General features: G+C 42.0%; 1 protein-coding gene across 5 annotated transcripts in view; it reads right to left on the minus strand.

The window, feature by feature from the left end:
- The window catches only part of KAT2B (lysine acetyltransferase 2B), a 104,508-nt gene that overhangs the window by 35,583 nt on the left and 46,143 nt on the right, over positions 1–22,782 (minus strand). For 4 of the 5 annotated variants that reach the window (XM_058729769.1, XM_058729768.1, XM_058729771.1 and 1 more), the window contains exons 3-7: positions 20,831–20,976; positions 15,780–15,872; positions 14,261–14,442; positions 6,852–7,043; positions 970–1,076 (exon numbers count right to left, since the gene is read on the minus strand). In XM_058729769.1, the coding sequence (XP_058585752.1) occupies positions 970–1,076; positions 6,852–7,043; positions 14,261–14,442; positions 15,780–15,872; positions 20,831–20,976 (720 nt within the window). The remainder of the gene's footprint in view (positions 1–969; positions 1,077–6,851; positions 7,044–14,260; positions 14,443–15,779; positions 15,873–20,830; positions 20,977–22,782) is intronic. The other variant, XM_058729770.1, reaches the window with a different exon arrangement.

The raw sequence follows: 22,782 nt of genomic DNA on the forward strand, positions 1-22,782 counted from the left end.
ATATGATTCCATTCATATGACATTCTAGAAAAAGCAAACTCCAGGAACAAAAAACAAATCAGTGGTTGCCAAGACTGGTGGTGGGGCAATGAACGAACTACAGAGGGTTGCAAGGGAATTTTCCGGGGTGAAGCAACTATTCTGTATTTTAATGGTACTGGTGGTTATTTAACTGCATGTGTTTATCAAAATTCACAGAACCATACACTAAAGAAGGTGACTTTTACCGTTTGCAAAAAAGATTTTTTTTTGCTAGAGGCAAAAATACTATACACTGAGCTAGATGTACTAAAAACTCTAATATGGAAATTCTGCATTCTGCTTTCTCCACGGCCACATAGGAATGACTGCTTTGGCATCTCTTGCCAAACTTCTCCGAGTCTTCCTAGCGTCAAAGGCAGCAGTTCAGAGCCTCTCTCTGGGATCAGTGGGACTCTAGAAGTCACATGCCTTCTTCCGTCACAAAATACTAGCTGCTGCCACCCAAAGCAACGGCAAAGATGCTCTGGCCCCACTAGGAAGTACTTCACGACCTGAGACTCAAGATGGCTCTCCTCCACTCACCACCCTACCTTTATCCATGACAGTAACTTGATGCACAAAACTGACATCATAGATTCAGAAACCAGACCAAGGCTTGATTCCTGGGCATATCTGGCCACTATTGACCAAGACTTTAAGTGTCTTTTTAAAAAGCCAGCATTTGACTACAGAGCTGAGCTGTACGGCATTTTACACCTCCTAATATGCAAGCTAAGCAAACTCAATAGCACAAGGAGGGGTTGTTTTAACTGATTTGCACCTGCTCTCTTCATTAACCGAGATGCACATGTAAGATTTGCCAAGGTGTTACTTTTTGGCCGGCTCTGTTCTTTGATTTTTTGACCAAAAAAACCCACAAATAAATGCAGAGTGAGCTGTGACTAACACATTCTGGTTGTTCTCTGATTTATGCAAAAAGAAATTTACCTGTTTGGATTCCTAGCTGGCTGGTTCTAGAAGAGGCTGAGAGAAAATCCTGATCCCAGATAGGAGAGTTTTGACTATAAACTTCTTCTTCTAACATGGATAGAAACCTAGACACAAGAGTGAAAGCAATAATAAGATCAAAATATATTACTAATATATTACTAGAAGGATGAAAACCCTAACCATTTATGGCAAGCACCCCAACATCAGCCTCTCACCTTCAACTCAGAAATACGATCGCGAATTATGACTCAAATGATGATCTGTGGGTGGGCCTGGTATATTCAAATAAAGAAATGCATTTCCACAAATTTATTCTCTTTTGATTCTGCACAGATTGACATAACATAGAATGCACAGAGCATACATCAGTAGGAATGCATTCCACTGAGCATTCCTCAGTGAGTCCCAGAGCAAGATTTCCACCATCTATGTAGCTGTCATTGTTCAACGCAAAACTAATATTTATCGAACGCTTGCCATGTGCCTGCACTGTTCTATGACCTTCTTATTGAATCCTCATACCAACCCAGTGAGTTACATATTTTATTTTTATTATCACACACATACGCTTACTACATGACAGACATTGTTCTACGTGGTTGATGTATTATTAACTCAGGTGCTCTCCTAACAAACCTATGCAATGGAACCCATTATTATGCTCGTTTTGCAGAAGAAAAAACTTCAAGCAAAGAGATTAAATAACTGGTACAAAGTTCCACAACTAATAAACTGCAGGGCTAGGATTAGAATAAATGATTGAGGGACACCTTGCTGGCTCAGTCAGAAGAGCATATGACTCTTGATCCAGGGGTTTGGAGGTCAAGCCCCACGTTAGGCACAGAGATTACTTAACAAAAATAAATAGCTAATTAAAAAAAAAATTTTTTTTTAAAAAGAACCAGGGTGCCTAGGTGGTTCAGTCAGTTAAGTATCTGACTTCAGCTCAGGTCATGCTCTTGTGGTTCATGAGTTCAAGCCCCACGTTGGGCTCTGACAATGTGCTGACAGCTTGGAGCCTGAAGCCCCCTTCGGATTCTGTGTCTCCCTCTCTCTCTGCCCCTCCCCTGCTCGCACTCTGTCTCTCTCTTTCTCAAAAATAAACAAACATTTTTTAAAAAGAACCAGTGACTACTATGTTATACTTCCGGTCATATTATAAACCAAATGGATGAGACCTTGTTAGAAATACGGATAACCAAGCCCTACCTGGGCTTACTGAATTGAAGTCCATGAGAACAGGCCTGGGTAACCAAATTTTGATAAGTACCTTAGACTTCTGTACACCAAAGTTGAAGAACTATGATTTAACTACACACACAGATCTATACATCTGGTACTGAAGTACCTTCCTACAAGCCTCTTCTTGAGGCACATTAATTCTAGCGGAAGGATACAGAAAAGAGACTAAGAGCCTGGGCTCTAGAATCCATTTGCCAAGTTCAACACTTAATTTCTGTGACCCCTGGGACACATTCTTAATTTCCTCTTCCTCAGCTTCCTCTTCCATAAAACAGAAATATCAACAGTAATTCCTGTGCAGGGTAGTCGTGAGGAATACGCTGAGGTGCAGGCACGAAATGGTGCCTGACCCCTAGTAAATGCTCCACTCATTCGTTCAACAAACACTGACCGAGTGTCTACCCAGCACCAGATACTGTGTCAGATGCTGTTAGGACAGAGTGAACAGAACCACCACCTTGCCCTCCCGAAGTTCACACGGCAATCATGTAACAAAGGTTGAATATGAAGAGTCCGCTCTCCTGTCTCTGAAATTCTGAAATCCACAAGCTCTTTAAAAAAAGATCTTCCAGGGGTGCCAGGGTGGCCCAGTCGGCTAAGCCTCTGACTTCAGCTCAGGTCATGATTTCACAGGTCGTGAGTTGTCGCCCCCCCATCTGTCTCTGTACTGAGCTTCAGATCCTCTCTCTCCCTCTCTCTCTGCCCCTCCCCTGCTCACTCTCACTCTCAAAAATAAATAAGTAAACATTAAAAAAAAAAAAAAAGATCTTCCATAACCCATCTGGCAACAATCTGACCCGAAGAAACATAAAACTATTTATAATTTTTATAATTATAAATGGATTTGATTTAGGGGGATTGCCTGCATCCCTAGAACCATGATATATTGTATGCATTATTTTTAATTTTTTTTTTAATTTATTTTTGAGAGGGAGAGGGGCGGGGAAGGGTTAGAGGGGATTGGGGACACAGAATCCGAAGCAGGCTCCAGGCTCTGAGCCGTCAGCACAGAGCCTGAAGGGGGGGCTCAAACTCACGAACGATGAGATCATGACCTGAGCCGAAGTTGGACACTTAACTGAATGAGTCACCCAGGTGCCCTAATAATATATGTGTTATATATTACCTTTACAAAATATTGTAAATTTGAACTGTGAAACATTAGTATCAAGGTTTTGGATAACTGATCAAGGATCTATATCATCCTCCTCATCACCATCACTAAAAGTACCACTATTCTCATTTATCAATGACTGCAAAATTCTAAATGGTTTCAGGGATGGGAGAAGCTTGTTTTGCATAAGTTAAAACAGATGGGGAAAGGTCCTAAGGGGTCTTTTTACTTGCTGCTCGGGTTAAATCTCAGATTTAAAAACAAACCACTTGAATGAACACCTACCTGCACTCGATAGTTTAATTCATGGTTTCTAGAAACTGCATGAGTCACTTCTACTTCCTAAGCAAGCCACCATTATCTTACGTTTTAAAACATTTTAGTGTGTTTCTTACCAATTATGGAAAGGCTGACAGCAACACATTCTGAGATCATTTTGATCTTGCTGATGAGAAAGAAGGTGCTTGAGGTCTTTTCCTCTTTTCCTACCTTACACAGCCCTCAAGATTTTCCCAACTGCCCTTCATCACAGAAGTAAATTTCCTTTCCTTTTCTAGGCTCTTTCTCTATCAGTAATTACATGGTCAGAACACTCTTCACAAAGCCCTCCAAAGACTCATCAAGGAATAATGCCATTAATAATTTAGGAAAAATAATTTTATATGCACATGTATGTGTGTTTTATGTATATACGTAAATACATTTATTTCATTGTAATAAAGAACAGCCTCATGAAATGTCATAAGAAAGTGCTTGCTTTATGTATATATATAAACACACACACACACACACACACAATATAAAATTGTATATAGAATAAAAGAACACACTTCATGGAGAAATAGAGAAATACCTAAAAACACTAAAAGTAGTTCAGAATGGTAGGGCTATGGGGGAGCCATTTGCTTCTTTGTTCCCTCTTAATCAAATTTTCGTATTTTCATCAGCAGGTGCATTTATCACTTGTAGAATGAAATACAGACACTAAACATTTTTTAAACAACCCTGTAAGTAGGTGGATGGGAGAAGAGGCACGAGTTAAAGCCAAGTGGAAGAAAGGGCACATAGGAGGAGGACAACAACAAGGACGTAAGCCCCGCAAGTACATGTGAGAGCCACAGCCACCCCGCACAATGGCATGAAGCCAGTCACAGCTCTCAGTCTGAGACAGTGCCCAGGACCCACACAGCACCTCAAGCTTCAATATATATGATTCAGCTGCCAAGGCTGTGGGGATAAATCCCTATTGGGCCCAATGTTGTTATATTCAATGACAAGGGATTTCAAAGGAGAAGTGGGTGGTAGTTTTACCCTACCATTAGTAATAGAGAAGGAAAAAAAAAAAAGAAAAAAAAGCAGCACTGATTTTTTAACTCAGTAGCAGAAGCACGCCAGAACTATGGGATGAAGGAACATAACACGTTATAATTAGCAAATATCTCCCAAGAAGCAAGATGACTTTGCTATGGGGGAAAAATTGTTACTATGTTAGGTAATTAAAATTTCTCTTTAAGTATCACAAAAGGTGGGGTAGGGGGAGGGTCCTCTTTGTTCCTTGGCTTGGAGACAGAGAATGACAACTGTAATATGAAAGTGTAAAATGCTGCTTATGTGGCAAATGTAATAGAGAAATAAGAAAATCGCTTTAAATCCCTAAGGAAAGCTAAAAGGCAGCCACCGAATACACGAGTGTGCCCAGAGATCATAAGCCATTTAGGGGTAAACACCCAAACTCCAATTTCAGTGGTGCTGAACCTTCTTTCCCGGAGAACGCCAAAGTGTTCATGTCATGCCTGTCTTAGGTACCAGCTGCTTAATAATACATTGAAAATCAGGAAGCTAGGATTTATGTACAAACATTGGGCATTCAGCTAAAGCTCATCAGAATTACCCATGATGCCCTCTACCCACGGCTCAAGATTTGTGTTACACTGCCAAGGAATTTTCAGTCAATTTCTATCAAAAAACTATTTTTGTGGTTGTTTTAGACCTAACTTATTCTTTAAAATTAAAGCTATGTTGGGGCACCTGGGTGGCTCAGTCAGTTGAGCATCTGACTTCAGCTCAGGTCATGATCTCATGGTTTGTGGGTTGGAGCCCTGTGTAGGGCTCTGTGCTGACAGCTCGGAGCCTGGAGCCTGCTTCGGATTCTGTGTCTCCCTCTCTCTCCGCCCCTCCCCCACTCGTGCTCTGTCTCTCACACTCTCTTTCAAAAATAAACATTAAAAAAAATTTTTTTTAATTAAAGCTATCTTTCCTGAGAAACAAACTGGGTAATACAATAATTGTAACTTAATAAAAAATCTAGTTTCCCTGCTAAAACAGGGTATTATCAGTCTTTGGTTAAAGAATATCTCCTTTCTCCATCTCTTCTCTACATGAGCAGTTCTTAATGGGCGGGGGAAGACAGACTCTATCATACCTAGACAGTCCTTTCAAATTATACCTTCGACTTCCCCCACACCAAAGCGCTGCTCTGGGCAGAATGATGCCCCAGGATGAACCATCTCCCTCATGTCTTGCTGTCACTGCTCCATGACAAGTTGGCCACTGCATCCTCAGCCCCTCTCCTGAGCAGTCAGCCTTTTAGCTTCAACTTTTGGTTCTTAGCACTGAAAATGCACTCCCAATGTCAATGTTACAGCACTGCAACTCCCTATTCCTTTGACACACTTCTTTCATTTGAAAAATACGTAAGTGATTATTTATATGTTGGAAGCTCTGGCAGGTACAGAAAGCATGGTGCATAGGAGTCAGGCATATTCTCTAAAAAACTGAGTAGAGGGGCACCCGGGTGGCTCAGTTGGTTAAGCGTCTGACTTCGGCTGAGGTCATGATCTTGCGGTTCGTGGCTTCGAGCCCCACGTCAGGCTCTGTGCTGACAGCTTGCAACCTGCTTCAGATTCTGTGTCTCCCTCCCTCTCTCTCTGCCCTTCCCCTGCTCTCTCTCTCTCTCTCTCAAAAATAAACATTAACGATTTTTTTTAATAAAGAAAAAGAAACCGAGTAGAGAGGTACAAAGATCATTTTAAAGGAAGCCTCTCTACTCCTTTCCAGCCCGCTGTTGGGGTCTAGTATAGAGTGAGGGGGCAGGCCGACTGTGGCTGAGGCAGGAGTGATTCACCAGGTCTTAGAAAGGGTTAGAGATCTGGGATGGAAAAAAACCCAGCGAACTCAACTTGTCCTGCACCACTTCTGAGTAGATGGAAACTGCTTCTACCACTCTCCCCCATGGTCCCCTAGCTTCCTGGCAGCTTCCCCATCCCGAGACCCAGACACAATGACTCGGGTGGGATGAGCTGGCGAGCTACGACTGCCAGCAACACAGATTGCAGCTAATAACAGATGCGTTGTGCAATTCCCAAGACGACTCACAAAGGGAGGTGAGAAGGAGAGGGTCCCTTCCGCCTCCTCCCTGGGACGCTTTTGCTATCATTCCTGACCTCGTGGCTGATACAGGCTTTGGAACGTGTGCATCGATCTCAAGCTCCAGGATCAAAGACCTGCAGGAGTGCTCTCTTACTTTGGGAAGTGGGTGAGGATTAGAGTCCGTTTCTCAAGTGGCAGTTTGTCTTTTTCCTGCCTCGCCTGCTCCAGGAGTTGTCGTCTCATAACTGTGAAGACTGAGCGCAGCAGTGTTCTCCCAAACACCTGGGTGGTTTCATACCGAGGTAGACTGTCACAGAACTGGGGCACGTTGCAGTAACACAGCCACCTGTGGTCAGAGGAGACAAGCACCATCAATATCCCTTCAACATCCCAGATGATCTGAAATATCCAAGCATGGTGACTGACTCTCATACCACTAACCACAGGGGAAGAAACTAGGTCAGTATCACTGCCAGCTAATGGAACTTGAAGTCAGATTCGCTCGCCCCGATATAAGCAGTTGGGTCCAGTTTGAGGACAACCATTCTATTCTGCAACATCGCGTGGTGAGTCCTGTAGTCAGACACACCTGGGGTCAAATCCTTGCTTTGCCACTTAACGGGCTGCTTGACTTGGAGAATTTAATTATGTTTTTAAGTCTCCATTTCCTCATCTGTAGAATGGGGACAGCAATAATACCTACTTTGTTGGGTGATCACGAGCATTATATGAGACACCATATGGAAAGTGCACAGTGCAACTTGAGTTTCTGGTACGTAAATGGTAATTTAAATAAAAAGAAGAAATTAAGAAGAGGAAGCTGAAGAAGTCCCATTTGTGAAAGATGAGAATTCCACCATCTAGTTCTCTGAGTAAAATTTAAAATGCCTACACAGCACTCACATACCCCCAAAGCCTTGGTGGGAAGATAAAGATCTTCAAGACTATTCAAAACTCAGTCAAAACACAGGAAGTAATGAGCTCCCACCATCTGTCGCTAAGGTGCATTTTCAATGACTCAGTCTCAAACTTAAAAATGCACTTTGGCATTGCAAAAGCTGGATGTGTGCCCAGGCCCAGAGGGAAACCAGGGGCTTTCTTGAGATCAGACCACAGTTCTGGGGTACACTGGCTGTGTAGGGCATACAATGTGGAAAGCTCACTCACCCAAGAGAAGCTAGAGAATGCAAGTTTATTCAACACCAGCCCTCTTTCTTTACGGTCTCCCAGGATGCAAGGTCTCAAATTCCCAGGACCCAGCAACACAAATGTACAGTGGGGGTCAGGGGGTGGCACCAGACCAGGGGTCAGAAGCTTCGTTGCACAGATCTTCATTCCTTGGTAGCAGATCCAAATATCTCTTTCCAGGGCAGGACCTGCTTTCCAAAAATTAACACCCCTCCTCTCTGTGTGCCTTCCTGATCTCCTTTAAAGTGGGAGGGAAGGCTGGCTCTAATGAGCCCAAACTGGTACTGGGAAGCTCCCAATGAACTTTCAAACCCTTAATAAAGAGTGGAATAATAGTGGTTACCTAACTTTTGTTGGTTTTTTTTTATCTCACTCTGTATGACTTCATACTTCCCCTGTGCGTGGTGGTGATGGCAGTGGTTCATCTTTGGGAAAGAAAACTTTCGTTACTGTTAGTTCATCTGCCTAAATTTAAACCTGACCTTAAAATCCTGCTACCATGTCTTCTCTTCTCTCGGCTTTTCTGTCTTAATTAACACCCAAATGTCACTTTGTTGGTTACAATTCCAAAATGGGCCTCTTACGTGTTGATCTTGTCAAATCACAAACAGTGACCTCGGTAGCAGAAAGGCCAGGAAGCGCATTTATGTTGTGCTTCCTAAGGCACTTCACACAGAACTGTATCACCTTCAAGGCTAGTCTTTGCTGGGTATTAGTCCATGGCCACTTAACGACGTTCTAAGATATTCAGGGCTGAAGGGAGGCCAGCCGCCAAGTGGCTAATCACGAAACGACAAATGTTAAGAGTTAAACAGTTTACAGACCTTAATAATCAGAAATTCGGTTTCATGAGACTTAGGCCATCACAAGACTATCAGTAAGACTTAATATTAAAAATATGTCCAATTTGCTGCAATGGAAGACAGAAGACTCTCAGAATTTAGACCAGTACTGTCCAAAACAGCGGTTTATACTGATACTGTGCAGATACAGTAGCCGTTGGCCACACGCAAGTACTGAACACCTGAAATGTGGCTAGGACAACTGAGAAGCTTAATTTGTAATGTCATTTAATCAATTTAAAATTTACTTTTAGTGTGAAATATTTTTCCATGAAATATAACTTTATTGCTTTGGTAGGACTCCACTGAGCTTTAACCATTTTAAATTGAGTGAATGAATTGAGATGTGCCGTAGGTATAGAATACACGTTGGATTTCAAAGACAGCACAAGAGAAGGTAAAAATATATCATTAATAATTCTTCACGTCGATTACACAGTGCAGTAATATTTATACATTAGGTAAAATAAAGCATTACTGAAATTAATGTCCTGTGCCTATTTACTCTTTAAAATGTTAACTACTGGAACATTTTAAATTACATTTGCAGCTCACATTATGTATCTATGGGAGGTGCTGATTTTGAGTCCACAGAGCATTTCCATCTGTGAAGGGGTCACAGATGTCTGAGACTCTACTTAAAAATGATGTTATTTCTGCTACAGCAATGGTAGGTTTTAAATATCACCATAAAATCATGAAGTGTTATAAAGAAGGGCATAACAGGCCATGCAATCTTCCCAGGGTAGGGGAAGGCAGCACAGACCATTATCGTCTAGTAAAATGTTTCAAGTAATGGACTTCCATCCATTTCTTCTAAGAAGCATTTTGTAGACCATAGTTTATGCTTTTTAGCTTTGTTTTGTTTTTGCTTCCAAGATTAATATTATTTTATAAATCTGTCAAGTGCACAGCATGATAAGACAGAGTCTGAGTCAACGTGTGGTGTTTTAGTGCTGTTTTAACAAATGACATCGTCATCACGCATAGTGGGATGAAAAGAAGAAATGGGAATTTGTGTGCATCTCTGCACACACACTCCTCCAAACACTTAACTGTAAGAAAAGATTTTACCTAAATGACTGGTGTCAGGTCCTCTAAGAAGTAATGACAGGGATATGGTCCATTCATGTTTGCATGCCTAATAAGAATGGCATGTGTGTGCAATTTACTGGTAGTTCAAATAACTCTCTCAGATTTTTGACACCATTATGATGCTTTGCAACCACCTTGCTTTCTTCAAAATGTGAACAGAACTATGGAACTTGAACACAGAAGACCACGCCGCCCTACTTACTGGCGTGAAAATCCTAAGGTTTGTAGGAATCCTGTGATCTCTCCTAGTGCACCTGAACTAAAGGCTAGGGTCTCCTCTCACCTCATCCACTTTCTCTCCATGCCTCCTGATACTGTCCTAGATGTACATGCCTGATGATGAACGCTCAGTAACACACAACAATGGTTACATAAAAAAATCAACTTAGTTATATCAAACTTGCTCTGTATTCCTACAAAACATCTCCCCATATGTGAAATTTGAGAAACACAACAAATGAACATAAGGGAAGGGAAGGAAAAATAAGATAAAAACTGAGAGGGAGGCAAACCATAAGAGACTCTAAATGATAGAGAACAAACTGGAGGGAGGTGGGTGGGAAGGATGGGCTAAATGAGTGATGGGCATTAAGGACAGCACTTGTTGGGGTGAGCACTGGGTGTTATATGTAAGTGTTGAACCACTGGGGTCTATTCCTGAAGCCAAGACTACACTATATGTTAACTAACTTAAATTTAAATTAAAAAAAAAAAAAATCTCCCCAATATGGGATGACCGTTATCAACTTTCAGACAGTCTGCACAACTTAGCATCTAAGACTAAATATCTGCCACTTCCAACAGCAGATTCTATTTGTCAGATGTATTTTAAGAAGTCACATTTCTCTGACACTTTATTTTCAGGTTATTTCTTCATGAAACCATATTAGTGCACCATCATGAAATTCAGGGGACTTCAAAATACTTGTTCAGAGTTTTGTTTTGTTTTTTTTTTTCCCTAAAACCACAGTGATTTCTGGGGGATATATATTGCTATTATTAAGTATATGTTAACATTACTGTGTCATATTTTCAATATATAAAAGTTTTCTTTCAGGAAGTTTCCTTTCATTTTCTTTCATTTTCAGGATCCAGTCTCTTCCACAGAGAATCCTGTATCACCCCACCTCCGTGCTGACGTACAAGCTCCAAGAAGTGTTCAACCGCTTTGCTCTGATAGCTACAAATGCTGTAAATTATATGTGGAACCAGCATGACAGGTCCTGAGGCTCACTTACACATCAAGATAAAGCCTGGTGGTACCTGCAGCCTGTAATATTACCCATTTTCAAGAAGATTATATATCAAGGAGACACCATGCTGTAGTGGCGTGTGGTTTATTAAAATCCTAAGTGGTCATGACAGTGAGGTTTTACTCTGAAACAATTACTGATTCTCATAATTTTCACAGGTTGTTTCTCTCTACTTCCCTTTCTTCGTCAACATGGCGTGACAGTGGGCAAGCGGGGGAGGTGAGTGTTGTCTACCTTCATTTCCTTATTTATTATTAACAGAGGCTCTTGGTCTACATTCCACCTAGAAATCAGCAGGTTTCAGAACTCATCAGGGTGTATTCATTCCAGACTCTCAGCAGGTTTCTTTTCACCATTGTCAGACTCCACTCTTCTGCCTTCAGCCCTTGGCTCAGGATACTGGGCTGGAAAGGAATCTGCGGCTATCCTTCTATTCCCTATGATGCTGGCTTCTTAAGTCATTCAAATAACTATCCTTCTATTCCCTATGATGTTGGCTTCTTAAGTCGTATTCAAATAACGACACTCTCATTAAGTTGTACGTGCTCTAGCTTGAGTCCCACGCTGGCAGTGGCTGAGTTTTAGAGAATAACGTGTGTGGGAGGAAAATGATGACTAGGCATCTCCCCAGTGCCTGTTCTGTGTGCCAGACGCTACACACAACACTCAGTACTCATGAGGCTCGGACAGAGGAAGAAACTGAAGGTCAAGGAGGTGAAGTGACTGGTTTAAAGCACACAGAATTAGCGAGAAATGGAGCTAGGATTCATACCCACTGTTCATTTCAAAGCTCCATCTCTAACTTTACTACTCCTTAAGTATTTGTAAGTGCCACCCATTTCCGGGTAATTTCCAAGTGCTATATAGTATCTTTACAGTTTTCTAAAATACACTAATATCTCCATGCTGCTTCACATTTAATTCTTCTTGATGAAACATTTTTTCCTCTGTTAGTAGTGGTAAATACTTTCAGGGGTCTGCCTTTGGCAAATATTCAGCTTTCCAATCGTTGACAGGCAGATTTAAGACAAAGATAGATAAGATAGGTGATAGACAGACAGACAGATAGATTTTTAAAGTAATCTTTATACCCAACATGGGACTCAAACTCATAAACCCAAGATCAACAGTCACATGCTCTACTGACTGAGCCAGTCAGGTGTCCCTATATTTTTGATAGATGTGTTTTCTCAACTCTTATTATAAATGACAGTTAAGACACTATAGGACCTATTGTTCATGCAAAATTCTGAAATGAAGGTATAGAAATAAAGACATAATTTTAAAAAAAATTGATGCTAGGCACCTAGGTAGCTCAGTTGGTTAGGCATCTGACTTTGGCTCAGGTCATGATCTCATGGTTCATGAGCTTGGACCCCGTGTTGGGTGAGCTTGAGACCCACTTCAGGTGAACCCCGCTTCTCTCTCTCTGAACCTCATGGGATTCTCTCTCTCTCCTTCTCTCTCTGCCCCTCCTCACTCACTTGTGCCCTCTCTCCAAAAAAAAAAAAAAAAAAAAAAAAATTGGTGTTGAAGATATCTGTAATTCTCATAAAAGTCAATTAGTAAGAGGAAATACTTTATAACTCAAATTATATCTATTTTAAAAGAAGGGAGGACAGAGAAAAGGGGATATTACTCATGAATATCAGGTCAATGATCTGAAAGGAAAGCTTATCTCATTCCTACATGTCATCTGCTATTATAGAAAATAATCTAGGTAGAAGTGCTCTTTGCACTATCAAAAAACATTGCCTACTCTAAGTCAGGAATACCTCTTGAACCAGGCTTGATGTGTCTATAAAATATAAGAGGGAGTCAGGAGCCTCAGTAGGTAGAGCATACGACTCACCATCTCTAGGTCATGAGTTCGAGTCCCATGTTGGGTACAGAGATTACTTAAATAAATAAATAAACTATAAAAGGGGGAAAGTACAAAAAGGTAAATAAAATGGATAATTCAAGTCACTCTCTTACTTAAATGAAAATAAATGTAGTCATCCTGTTTTGTGTGGCCCATGTTTAAGATTTTTTTTAAGTTAATTCTATTATTCTGCAATTCATAAACAATAAAAACAAATTCCCACATTAAGGAGAAAATGTGCAATCCAGGAACATTTGCACAGTCTGATGTCAACCAACAGGGAAACGGATGGGTTAATTATAGTACATCAACCCAACAGACTATAGTGTAACCAGTAAAATATTTGATATGATGTTAAGTAGGGAGACATAAAGGATGCAAATTCTATATATTTTTTCATTCTAACTAATATAAAATATTATTTAAAGGGCAAAGACTGGAAGACAACTTGTATAATGATATTAGTTCCATCATGGTTCTGGGACTAGGGTGATCATTCCTTCTTTATAAAAATTCTTTACCACTATTATACTCACGGTCATTGTTCTTTTGTTTTGTTTTTTTAAATGATTGAGGTTTCTATATAATAATTACAGAGTCACAGTATGGTTATCTAGATCACTGATGTTCAATAGAAATATAATGCAAGCCACATAACTGATTTAAAATTTTCCAGCAATCTGATTGAAAAGGTAAAAATAAACAGATGAAATTAACTTTAAAATATCTTCTTTAATCGAATATATCCAAAATATTATCATTTCAACATGTAATCAGTACTCATGAGGGGCGCTTGGGTGGCTCAGTCAGTTAAGCTTCGGACTCCTGATGTCAGCGCAGGTCGTGAGCTCATGGTTTGTGGATTAGAGCCCCACACTGGGCTCTGCACTGTGGGCACAAGTCTGTTTGGAATTCTCTCTCTCCCTCTCTGCCCCTCCCCCGTGCACTCTCTCCTTCTGTCTCTCTCAAAATAAATGTAGTTTAAAAAAAAGTTCTCATGAAATATTTTACATTTTTTTTAATTTCCTATTTTTTGTTTATATAATCTTAGAAATCTCAATACTAGCCATATTTCAAGTGCTCAGTAGCTCCATGTAGCCATCAACTATCATACTGGATAGTATAGGACTAGGTGGTTTGGATCTCTCACCCCCCAAAATATCGTGATATTAATAAAAAGCTACATTCTAGAAACATTCTCTGGTAATTGACAGATTACCACAATAACTGGGCAACCCTCGGCTCACAGACACAGGCAGCAATTATACGTCTGCAACAGGCTCTACAAGGGCCAAGGGAAAGGAACTGATCGTCTGATTACCTTGTGTAGTTCTCTTTGTATCCAGAAATATCATCATTGGGAGATCTCAGTCTTCGTTGAGACGGTGCCTCCAGATGCCAATAGTTGATGCGGTTTAGGAACATTTTTGCCAACTCAACTATCGTTTGCCTTTCTTTGGCTGGCAGGTGACTAAACTTGTACTGCACAAAGTTATTCACACCCTTAAAAGGAGGGAAGGCCATTTATTCATACAGTTATGCGAGCATACTAATTCTGAACACCCACACAGCACCATTGACGGTTATTAGCAAGAGAACAGACACTTCTCTACTCACAAAGCCTCTTCCTTTTGCCTATTAGAAAACAGGAATGCCCAGAGGGAACTGCACCACAGATCACAGTGGATGAAAAGTGACAAGACAGAGAAGCTGTGAGTTGCTATTCTGTGCCTACTGCAATCCTCAAGCGTCACAGAAAATCAAACTCACAGACTGAAAAGGTCAAAACCTTTCAAACGATAAAATAGGACTATTTTGTAAATTAATTCTTCCTGCACTATCCACATAGATTATATACGATGAGGTTCTTGGATAAACATTATGTTTTTGCATTACCAAAATTTGAATCCAAAGGCCACCAGCACGTCTTCCATTGAACTAAACCAACAGAATTTAAACTCTTCACTATCACTTTTTTTTGGCAAGCTTACCAAGGGAAAAAAAAATTCTTATTCAGAATTATGAGCTCTTAAAAGAATCTGTGGATTCATTTAATCTTTCTGCAGAACACTCCCATCTAATCTAATTTCAAATAAAAGAACAATGAATTCTTGTTTAACAGAGTTTGGAGAAAAATAAAATTTCTTCTACTGAAAACTGACTGATAAAAATACATTTATTTGTACTAGGGACTCTGATGTCCTATCTTCTGTAATCATTCTCATTAAGAAATTCAGTCAAGAGAATCTAAGATTTATTTAGCCAAACAATGATAGGCTAAAAAGTGACTCTGACGAGGAGTAGAACACCTCACAGAGAAAGTCTATCCATGTCAACAGATTCCCCAAGTAAACCAGTTTCTTTCCAGGAATCATAATGTAACAGAAAGTCAATTTCTGGATGCAAAATCTCATTTCCTATTTGTGCTTTTTGCTTGACTTACAATGTTTTTGACAATGCTCCTGAATTCCCTCACCTCAACAGGCTTTTTCAGATAGTGACAAATAAGAGGACAAAGACTTAATTTTAAAACATCAACACCAAAACAGAGCACATTCCGTGTGTTCTTGTGAACTCCATGTTCTTAATTTTTTTCTTCCCCAAACACACAGTGAATTCTGAGTATACAGCAACCGTAAAAGACAAAAGCTAGATCATTTATTAAAATAAATATTCACTTGTGATGCAAAGGGTCCAAAACAATTTCTCCATATTCATCTCTAAGCATCTCTAAGCTGGGTATAGAGGACGGAAGGAAGATGCATGTAAAAATGCAAAGAAGATTAGGTTTGTTCAGCCTTAGAGCAATAAAAAAGGGCTTCTCTCTTTTTTCTTTTTACCTGTTCAATACTAGGTTTTTCAAATGGGGGTTTCTTCTCCAAAGAGCCTTCAACCACAGGTTTTCCTCTTTGTAAAATAGACTTTCTCAAGAGCTGCAAAAAAAAGAAATCATTAAGAAAAAGAAAATCAGTGTCTCTCTCTCTCTCTCTCTCTCTCTCTCACACACACACACACACACACACACAGACACATACATAGCCTCTGAAGGGAAGTAACCATATTCTAATTATCTTAACTACATGTAAATAAATCCTTAAATCAGTAAAAATGGGTGACTACCAGGTAACCCAAATTTGCCTTCACACCCATGACCAGAGCTATGAGAAACTAAGACCCCTTTCATGTTCTGTGCAGACTAGCACAGCAGCAGTAGCCACGGGGACTCTCTCTCTGACTCATTTCCCTTCTCCCCACTATTTCCAGATTCCACTGACCCAGAGGCCTGGCGTGCAACACGCACATTTTGCACATGCCCACCTAGGCCAATGCAGGTGTGCTCAAGAGGGTTTTATTTAAACCCCTGAAAGGCAGAGATCCATTCTGCACAAGTATGGCCTGGGGAGAGGGATGTCTGTAGCTCCCATATGTCGTATGTATCATCTAGAGCCCAGGCCCTTCGGGAAGGAATTCTCTAAGGCTCTCAATTGGCAACTTTCACTGCTGCGGGCTTTTCTCATTTCCTTTCCATCCATAGAATGCAGGCCAAGTGTTCTGGCATCTCAATGCCCACAAAACAAAACACTGCTCTTAATCCTTGCCACTGGAATTTAAAGCCCTCAGAGAGCAAATATCAGAGAGAAAAGGGAACACAGAGTCACTAATCAAGACCTAATTTGAAAATAAATTTGGTATTGAAATCCTCTACTTTCAACCTTTGCTTGAATCTTTCGTAACATTTACATGGGGGCCAGTCATCACATGACCACACATTTAAGTTAAATCTTTCCCTCCTTTCTCCACTTACTGCCTCTTCAGTGGAAACAAAACACAGCAACCATTCTCCCAGGAGTTAATGGAAACGGACAAATGGCCAAGGTTGAGGATCACCATGTGTTCCCCCTGGGCCATGTTTTGCAAGGGCCTCAATTCCTTCTAGGGGTGCCAATACATTATTAGCATGGGACATTCATTGATCTTTTCAAGGGATTACGCCCATTTTTACAAAAATAAGTATGCAAAAATAAGTCACTATATCTGTTTCTAAGGACACGGAAAGCTTGATCATAAAATCTAAATACAAGTAAATTCCCGCTGCCTACTTTTTTTACCCAGTTAAAATAAGACCTCTTGGGAACGTGGTCCACTAGGGGTTTCAAAACGGAGATAAACTAACAGGTTGGGGAGTTGCTGAATCTCAGTTTCTTCATCTACAAAAGGACAGAGCTGGGATAAGTGGGCACATGAAAGACATTTAATGCTAGCATCAAGCATTTGCATCCTTACTTTTGCCAGGCACTCTTCACAGTTTTTTTTTTTTTTTTTAACGTTTATTTATTTTTGAGACAGAGACAGAGCATGAATGGGGGAGGGTCAGAGAGAGAGGGAGACACAGAATCTGAAACAGGCTCCAGGCTCTGAGCTGTCAGCACAGAGCCCCACGCGAGGCTCTAACTCACGGACTGTGAGATCATGACCTGAGCCGAAGTCAGACGCTCAACCGCTCAACCCGACTGAGCCACCCAGGCGCCCCTTCACAGTTCTTTATAGGTCTTATCTCCTGGAATGCGCATAACAACCTTTTGAGGCAGGTGCTGTTACGTCTATACTTTACAGATAAGGACACAGGGAGAAAGACCCGCCCAATGTCACATTTCCAATGTGACAGACCCAGGGTTCAAACCCAGACAGTGGACTTCCAGAGCCACATTAACAGGGTCGAGATACACCCAGCTTTATGAGGCAGATTTTCACTGGGTTTATCTTCAACATCTAAGCCTGAGGTTTTTAAGATGTTACTCAAATGTGTAATACATTTCATTTTAATTGAATTATTGAGACATAAGACACAGGAACTGCCTTTCAAAAGCTAAGGGATGGATGATTTATTACTTATTTGCCCAAAAAAGGACTCTGGGGGAAGTGGGGGAGAATGCTGAATAGTTGAGGTTTCGTTCCCATGGGCCAACATATTTGCACTGTTGAAGACGAGGGAGGTGAGAGACAGAAAACGTACTTCAAAGCAGAGCAATGCTTTCTGGCCTATTTGGTTAGTTATAAAGGGAATCGAGAGGAGGCTGGCAGGATGGAAACCTTGACACCACCTTCACTTCCAGCCGGCGGTGGGGGCTGCCAGGGCACTTCGTTCCAAGACAAATAATAGCGGCAGTCATGCAGACGTTGTTTTTCTTCGACGAAGATCTTTTTCCAAAGAAGCTCTAAACAGCATGACCCTGCCAGGCTTCAATCTGGATGACTCAGGCTTCATAGCCATGTCAACAAGTTGTCACCTGGAGTAGCCTAGTGCCTGCTAATGGTAGTGGGGGATTCAGCTGTTTGTCCTCTTTCTGCCCACCCTGCTCCTCTCTCTCTCTCTCTCTCTCTCTCTCTCTGTCTCTCTGTCTCTCTCTGTCTCTCTGTCTCTCTCTCTCTGTCTCTCTGTCTCTCTCTCTCTGTCTCCTCTCCCTCACCTCCCATTAACCTTTTTAGAACTAATATCCCCTAGGGGTGCCTGGGTGGCTCAGTTGGTTGAGTGTCCAACTTTGGCTCAGGTCATGATCTCATGGTCCATGAGTTACAGCCTGGCGTGGGGCTCTGTGCTGACAGCTCAGAGCCTGGAGCCTGCTTCAGATTCTGTGTCTCCCTCTCTCTCTGCCCCTCCCCCACTTGTGCTCGGTCTCTCTCTCTATCAAAAATAAATAAATATTTTTAAAAATTAAAAAAAAAAGGATATCCCCAAAACCTAAAAATACAATTCTCCTATCTACCTATCTGTCTCCTATCTACCCCAAACCCCCATTAGTACTCCCCCCCAAAAAAGACAAAAATAAATAAATGAGAAGGGAAAATTATGTATCAAGTAAATTCACATTAAAAAAGGGAGTGTGGTGCCTGGGTGCCTCAGTTGGTTGGACATCCAACTTCAGCTCAGGTCATGATCTCGAGGTCAGTGGGTTCAGGCCCCACGTCGGGCTCTATGCTGACGGCTCGGAGCCGGGAGCCTGCTTCTGATTCTGTGTCTCCCTCTCTCTCTGCTCCTCCCCTGCTCCTGCTCTGCCTCTCTGTCTCTCAAAAATAAATAAACGTTAAAAAAAAAATTTTTTTTAAAGCTATGGGAATTGGGCACAAAATTTGCAATGAGATTCCTAGCAGCCAAAGCAAAAGAGGGAAGTCAGTGGAAAATTTTCCTATCCTTATCATATGAAATGAAGCACGGTGCTCATTAAAAGAGGCAAAACTTGGGGCGCCTGAGGGGCTCAGTCGGTTAAGTGTCTGACTCTTGATTTCGGCTTAGGTTGTGATCTCACAGTTCATGAGATAGAATCCCACATCTTGCTCCATGCAGAATGCAAAGCCTGCCTGGGATCCTCTCTGATCTCTCTCTCTCTGCCTCTCTCTCTCTCAAAATAAACAAACATTAAAAAAAGGGGGCAGGGGGCAAACCTTTCCTGGCTACAAGCTCTGAGTATACTGTTTTGTTTGCGGTCTTTGTTTTTAAAAGAATCTTGTAAGTATTAAATAATACGACATAATCAACACTGCCTCAATAACAAGGTGTTTTTGTTTTTAATTATTTCCTGTCAGCCCCCTTTAAAAAATGTCATTTTTGGCAACCTGAACTTTTTCTGTCTGTTCCCACCACTAGTTCCTCTCCAACACGGTCCATCCTGACAGCAATCAGAAACTGGGGAGACAACGGTCTGCAGAGAGGGGACGGATGTGACCCAAATGCAGCTGAGGCAGAGCCACGAGGAAGCAGCTACAGGGAGTGGCAGCAGGAATCAGTGACTGGGGTCAAGGAGACACAGAGGACAGTGGTGAGGTGCCCAAATCTGGAAATTCTTTTTTTTAAATTTTTTTTTTTTCAACATTTTTTATTTATTTTTGGGACAGAGAGAGACAGAGCATGAACGGGGGAGGGGCAGAGAGAGAGGGAGACACAGAATCGGAAACAGGCTCCAGGCTCCGAGCCATCGGTCCAGAGCCTGACGCGGGGCTCGAACTCACGGACCGCGAGATCGTGACCTGGCTGAAGTCGGACGCTTAACCGACTGCGCCACCCAGGCGCCCCCCAAATCTGGAAATTCTTGATTCCTCCCCTTGAAGTGCGAGAGTCAAGGCCCTGGTGCCACCCTCCAACCAGATCTCCTCCCACCTTCCCCTGGCTCACTGGGCTCCACCACACCGGCCTCCTTACTGTTCCCACATCACATCAGACTCACTCAGTGCACGGCCTAGACGGCGGTCCTTCTGCTGCCTGGAAAGCTCTTGCCCCCAGCCCTTTTCGACAATGGCTCCTGTCCCCCAATTCAGGTTCCTGCTCAACTGTGGTCTCCTCAGAAAGGCTTTCTTAACTACCCTTCCTCATTATCATGTCCCCCCACCCACCACCCCTGCCATTCTGTTTCCACTTACCCTACTTTGTTTCTCTTCACAGCACTTATCACCACCTGCAAATATGTTATTTACTGGTTGATTGTCTGCCTCTTCTACTGAAATGTCAACTCCATGAGGGCAAGGACTTTGTTTTGCCCACTGACCTATCCCTCATGCCTACATGAGTGCCATGCACAGACCGGGTGTGCAATACAATATCTGGATGGATGAATGGATGGGTGGATGGAAAGAAATCCATCAGCATAAGCAAATAAAGATATTCAAGTCTGCATACAAATATGAAGGCTCTCAAGGAGAGTGATGTGTTCAGCACATGGCGGGTCACTTTAGAGACTCCCTCACGAAGAAATGCATGCTTCCACAGACTCTGCGGGCGAAACATACCATGAGCTGAGAACCTTCCCACCCCCGACCGGGGATACAGAAACGGAGCACATCTGAACAATGAGAGAGAAGGAGAGAGAAGAAAAGCCTTCTTAAAAGGGTGAAACCTCACCTTAAATAGATAGAAATAAACTTGTTTGGTGTCTGCATCTTCTTCCCTGTGGACGCAGGTAAAGAGATATTCCACATCCAACACTATTCCCAGGAGTCTGTTCATCTCTTCCTCTGACACGTTTTCCAGGTGGGAAACGTGGGCAGCTGAAGACAAAAATCGAGGGAACATATGTGACACGGGAGCTGGAGACAGCAAACGCTGTTGACTTTAAAACAGAAGGGTCTCTCTCTAAATCTCCGGGGACACCAATGCATTAGGTTGCACTGTAAACAGAGGAATTTCTGAACTCCTGAAAGACCTCAGTCTTCTCTCAAAGTCAACTTAAAATTAAAAGACTGTCAACTTGCTGAGCCCTGGCCTCCCCCTCCAAGACCCAAAGTGGGCCAGCAGCTAATGTGTTCTAATAAACGTATACTTTAAGATCCAGAACTCGTCGGCACCAAAGTCTGGTCCTCATAGTGTTGAATTCTTTTTTTTTTTTTTCAATTGAAGTAGAGCTGATGTGCAACGTTACATTAATTTCAGGCGTCCAACGTGGTGATTCGACGAGTCTCTATGTTACAGTATGCTCACCAGCCGTGTAGCTATCACAAAATCACCGGCTATATTCCCTATGCTATACCTTTCGTTCCCATGACATGTTCATTCCATAACTAGAAGCCTGAGCTTCCCCCTCCCCACTTCACCCAATTTGCCCATCCACCCAACCCCTGTCCTTTGGCAACCACCGGTTTGTTCTCTGTATTCATGGGTTTGTTTCTGCTTTTTGACAGTGTTAAATTCCTATGTTTCCACATAAGAATTCCTATGTTTCCCCATGCCTGTGAATAGTTCAGTGAGCCAAGAATATCATATTAGTGTAAAAACTGAATAACGGCCCTTTCCCTTAGCCTTTCTGAGCAATGCAATGAAATCTCACTATCGTTGCAGCCAAGTCCCAAGACCTATTTGAGCTTCAGATTCAATGCCTTCCACGGTCAGGCCCCCAAACGCATTTTTCCCACCTTTGTTCTGTAAGATCTCTAGTTAGTGACCTAGCCACTGACCTTCTCTCCCATGCCCCTGTCCTCTCTTCTACCCAAATCTAGTCCATCTATCAAGGTTATTGCATTTAATCCTCAAACCATCCCATGAATAGGTATTAGTCATCCCATCTGACAACTGGAGAAACTGAGGCTCAGAGAGAATGGATGCTGTTTCATCCAATGTCACTTAGCCAACAAGGCAGAGCCAGGGTCTAAAAGTGAAAAATGCTTGACCCAAATTCCAAATTCCCAAAAAGCACACTTTTTGTTGATTAGCTGATTCACTTCAAGTCCTTCCTCACTTGCAAAGGGTCCTCTAGGTAAGCCACTCAACCCCTATCCCAGGAGCTTTCCTGGGTCAGGATCCCCTCTCTCATCTCTGCATCCCCAGCATTTATCACTATGCTTGTCACAGCATAGGCAATGGCACTTTGAGGGAAACCTCTTGGGTACAGCTCTTGGCATGCTGGCTTAAAAATGCTTAGACACAGAATTGTTTGAGATCATTTTTAAAGACAGACTAAACCACGTAGAAGATTTCCCTTGCCTTCTTAAAAGGAGATGGAACTGGGGCGTCTGGGTGGCTCAGTCGGTTGTGCATCCGACATCGGCTCAGGTCATGATCTCACAGCTCGTGAGTTGGAGCCCCGCGTAGGCTCTGTGCTGACAGCTCAGAGTCTGGAGCCTGCTTCAGATTCTGTGTCTCCCTCTCTCTCTGCCCCTAACCTACTCGCATTCTGTCTCTGTCTCTCTCAAAAGTAAATAAACATTGAAAAAAAAATTAAAAAAAAAAAAAAGAGATGGACCTAGATTATTGAGGAATACTTGTCAGGTGTCAGGCATGGGTCAGTCTACCCCAGAGACCATGGTGCTCTTGTCATTAATCCACGAAACTCAATCATCAGACTGGGACAGAGAACGCTG

Source organism: Neofelis nebulosa, chromosome 5 (genome assembly GCF_028018385.1).
Source record: "Neofelis nebulosa isolate mNeoNeb1 chromosome 5, mNeoNeb1.pri, whole genome shotgun sequence".
Lineage (NCBI taxonomy): Eukaryota > Metazoa > Chordata > Mammalia > Carnivora > Felidae > Neofelis > Neofelis nebulosa.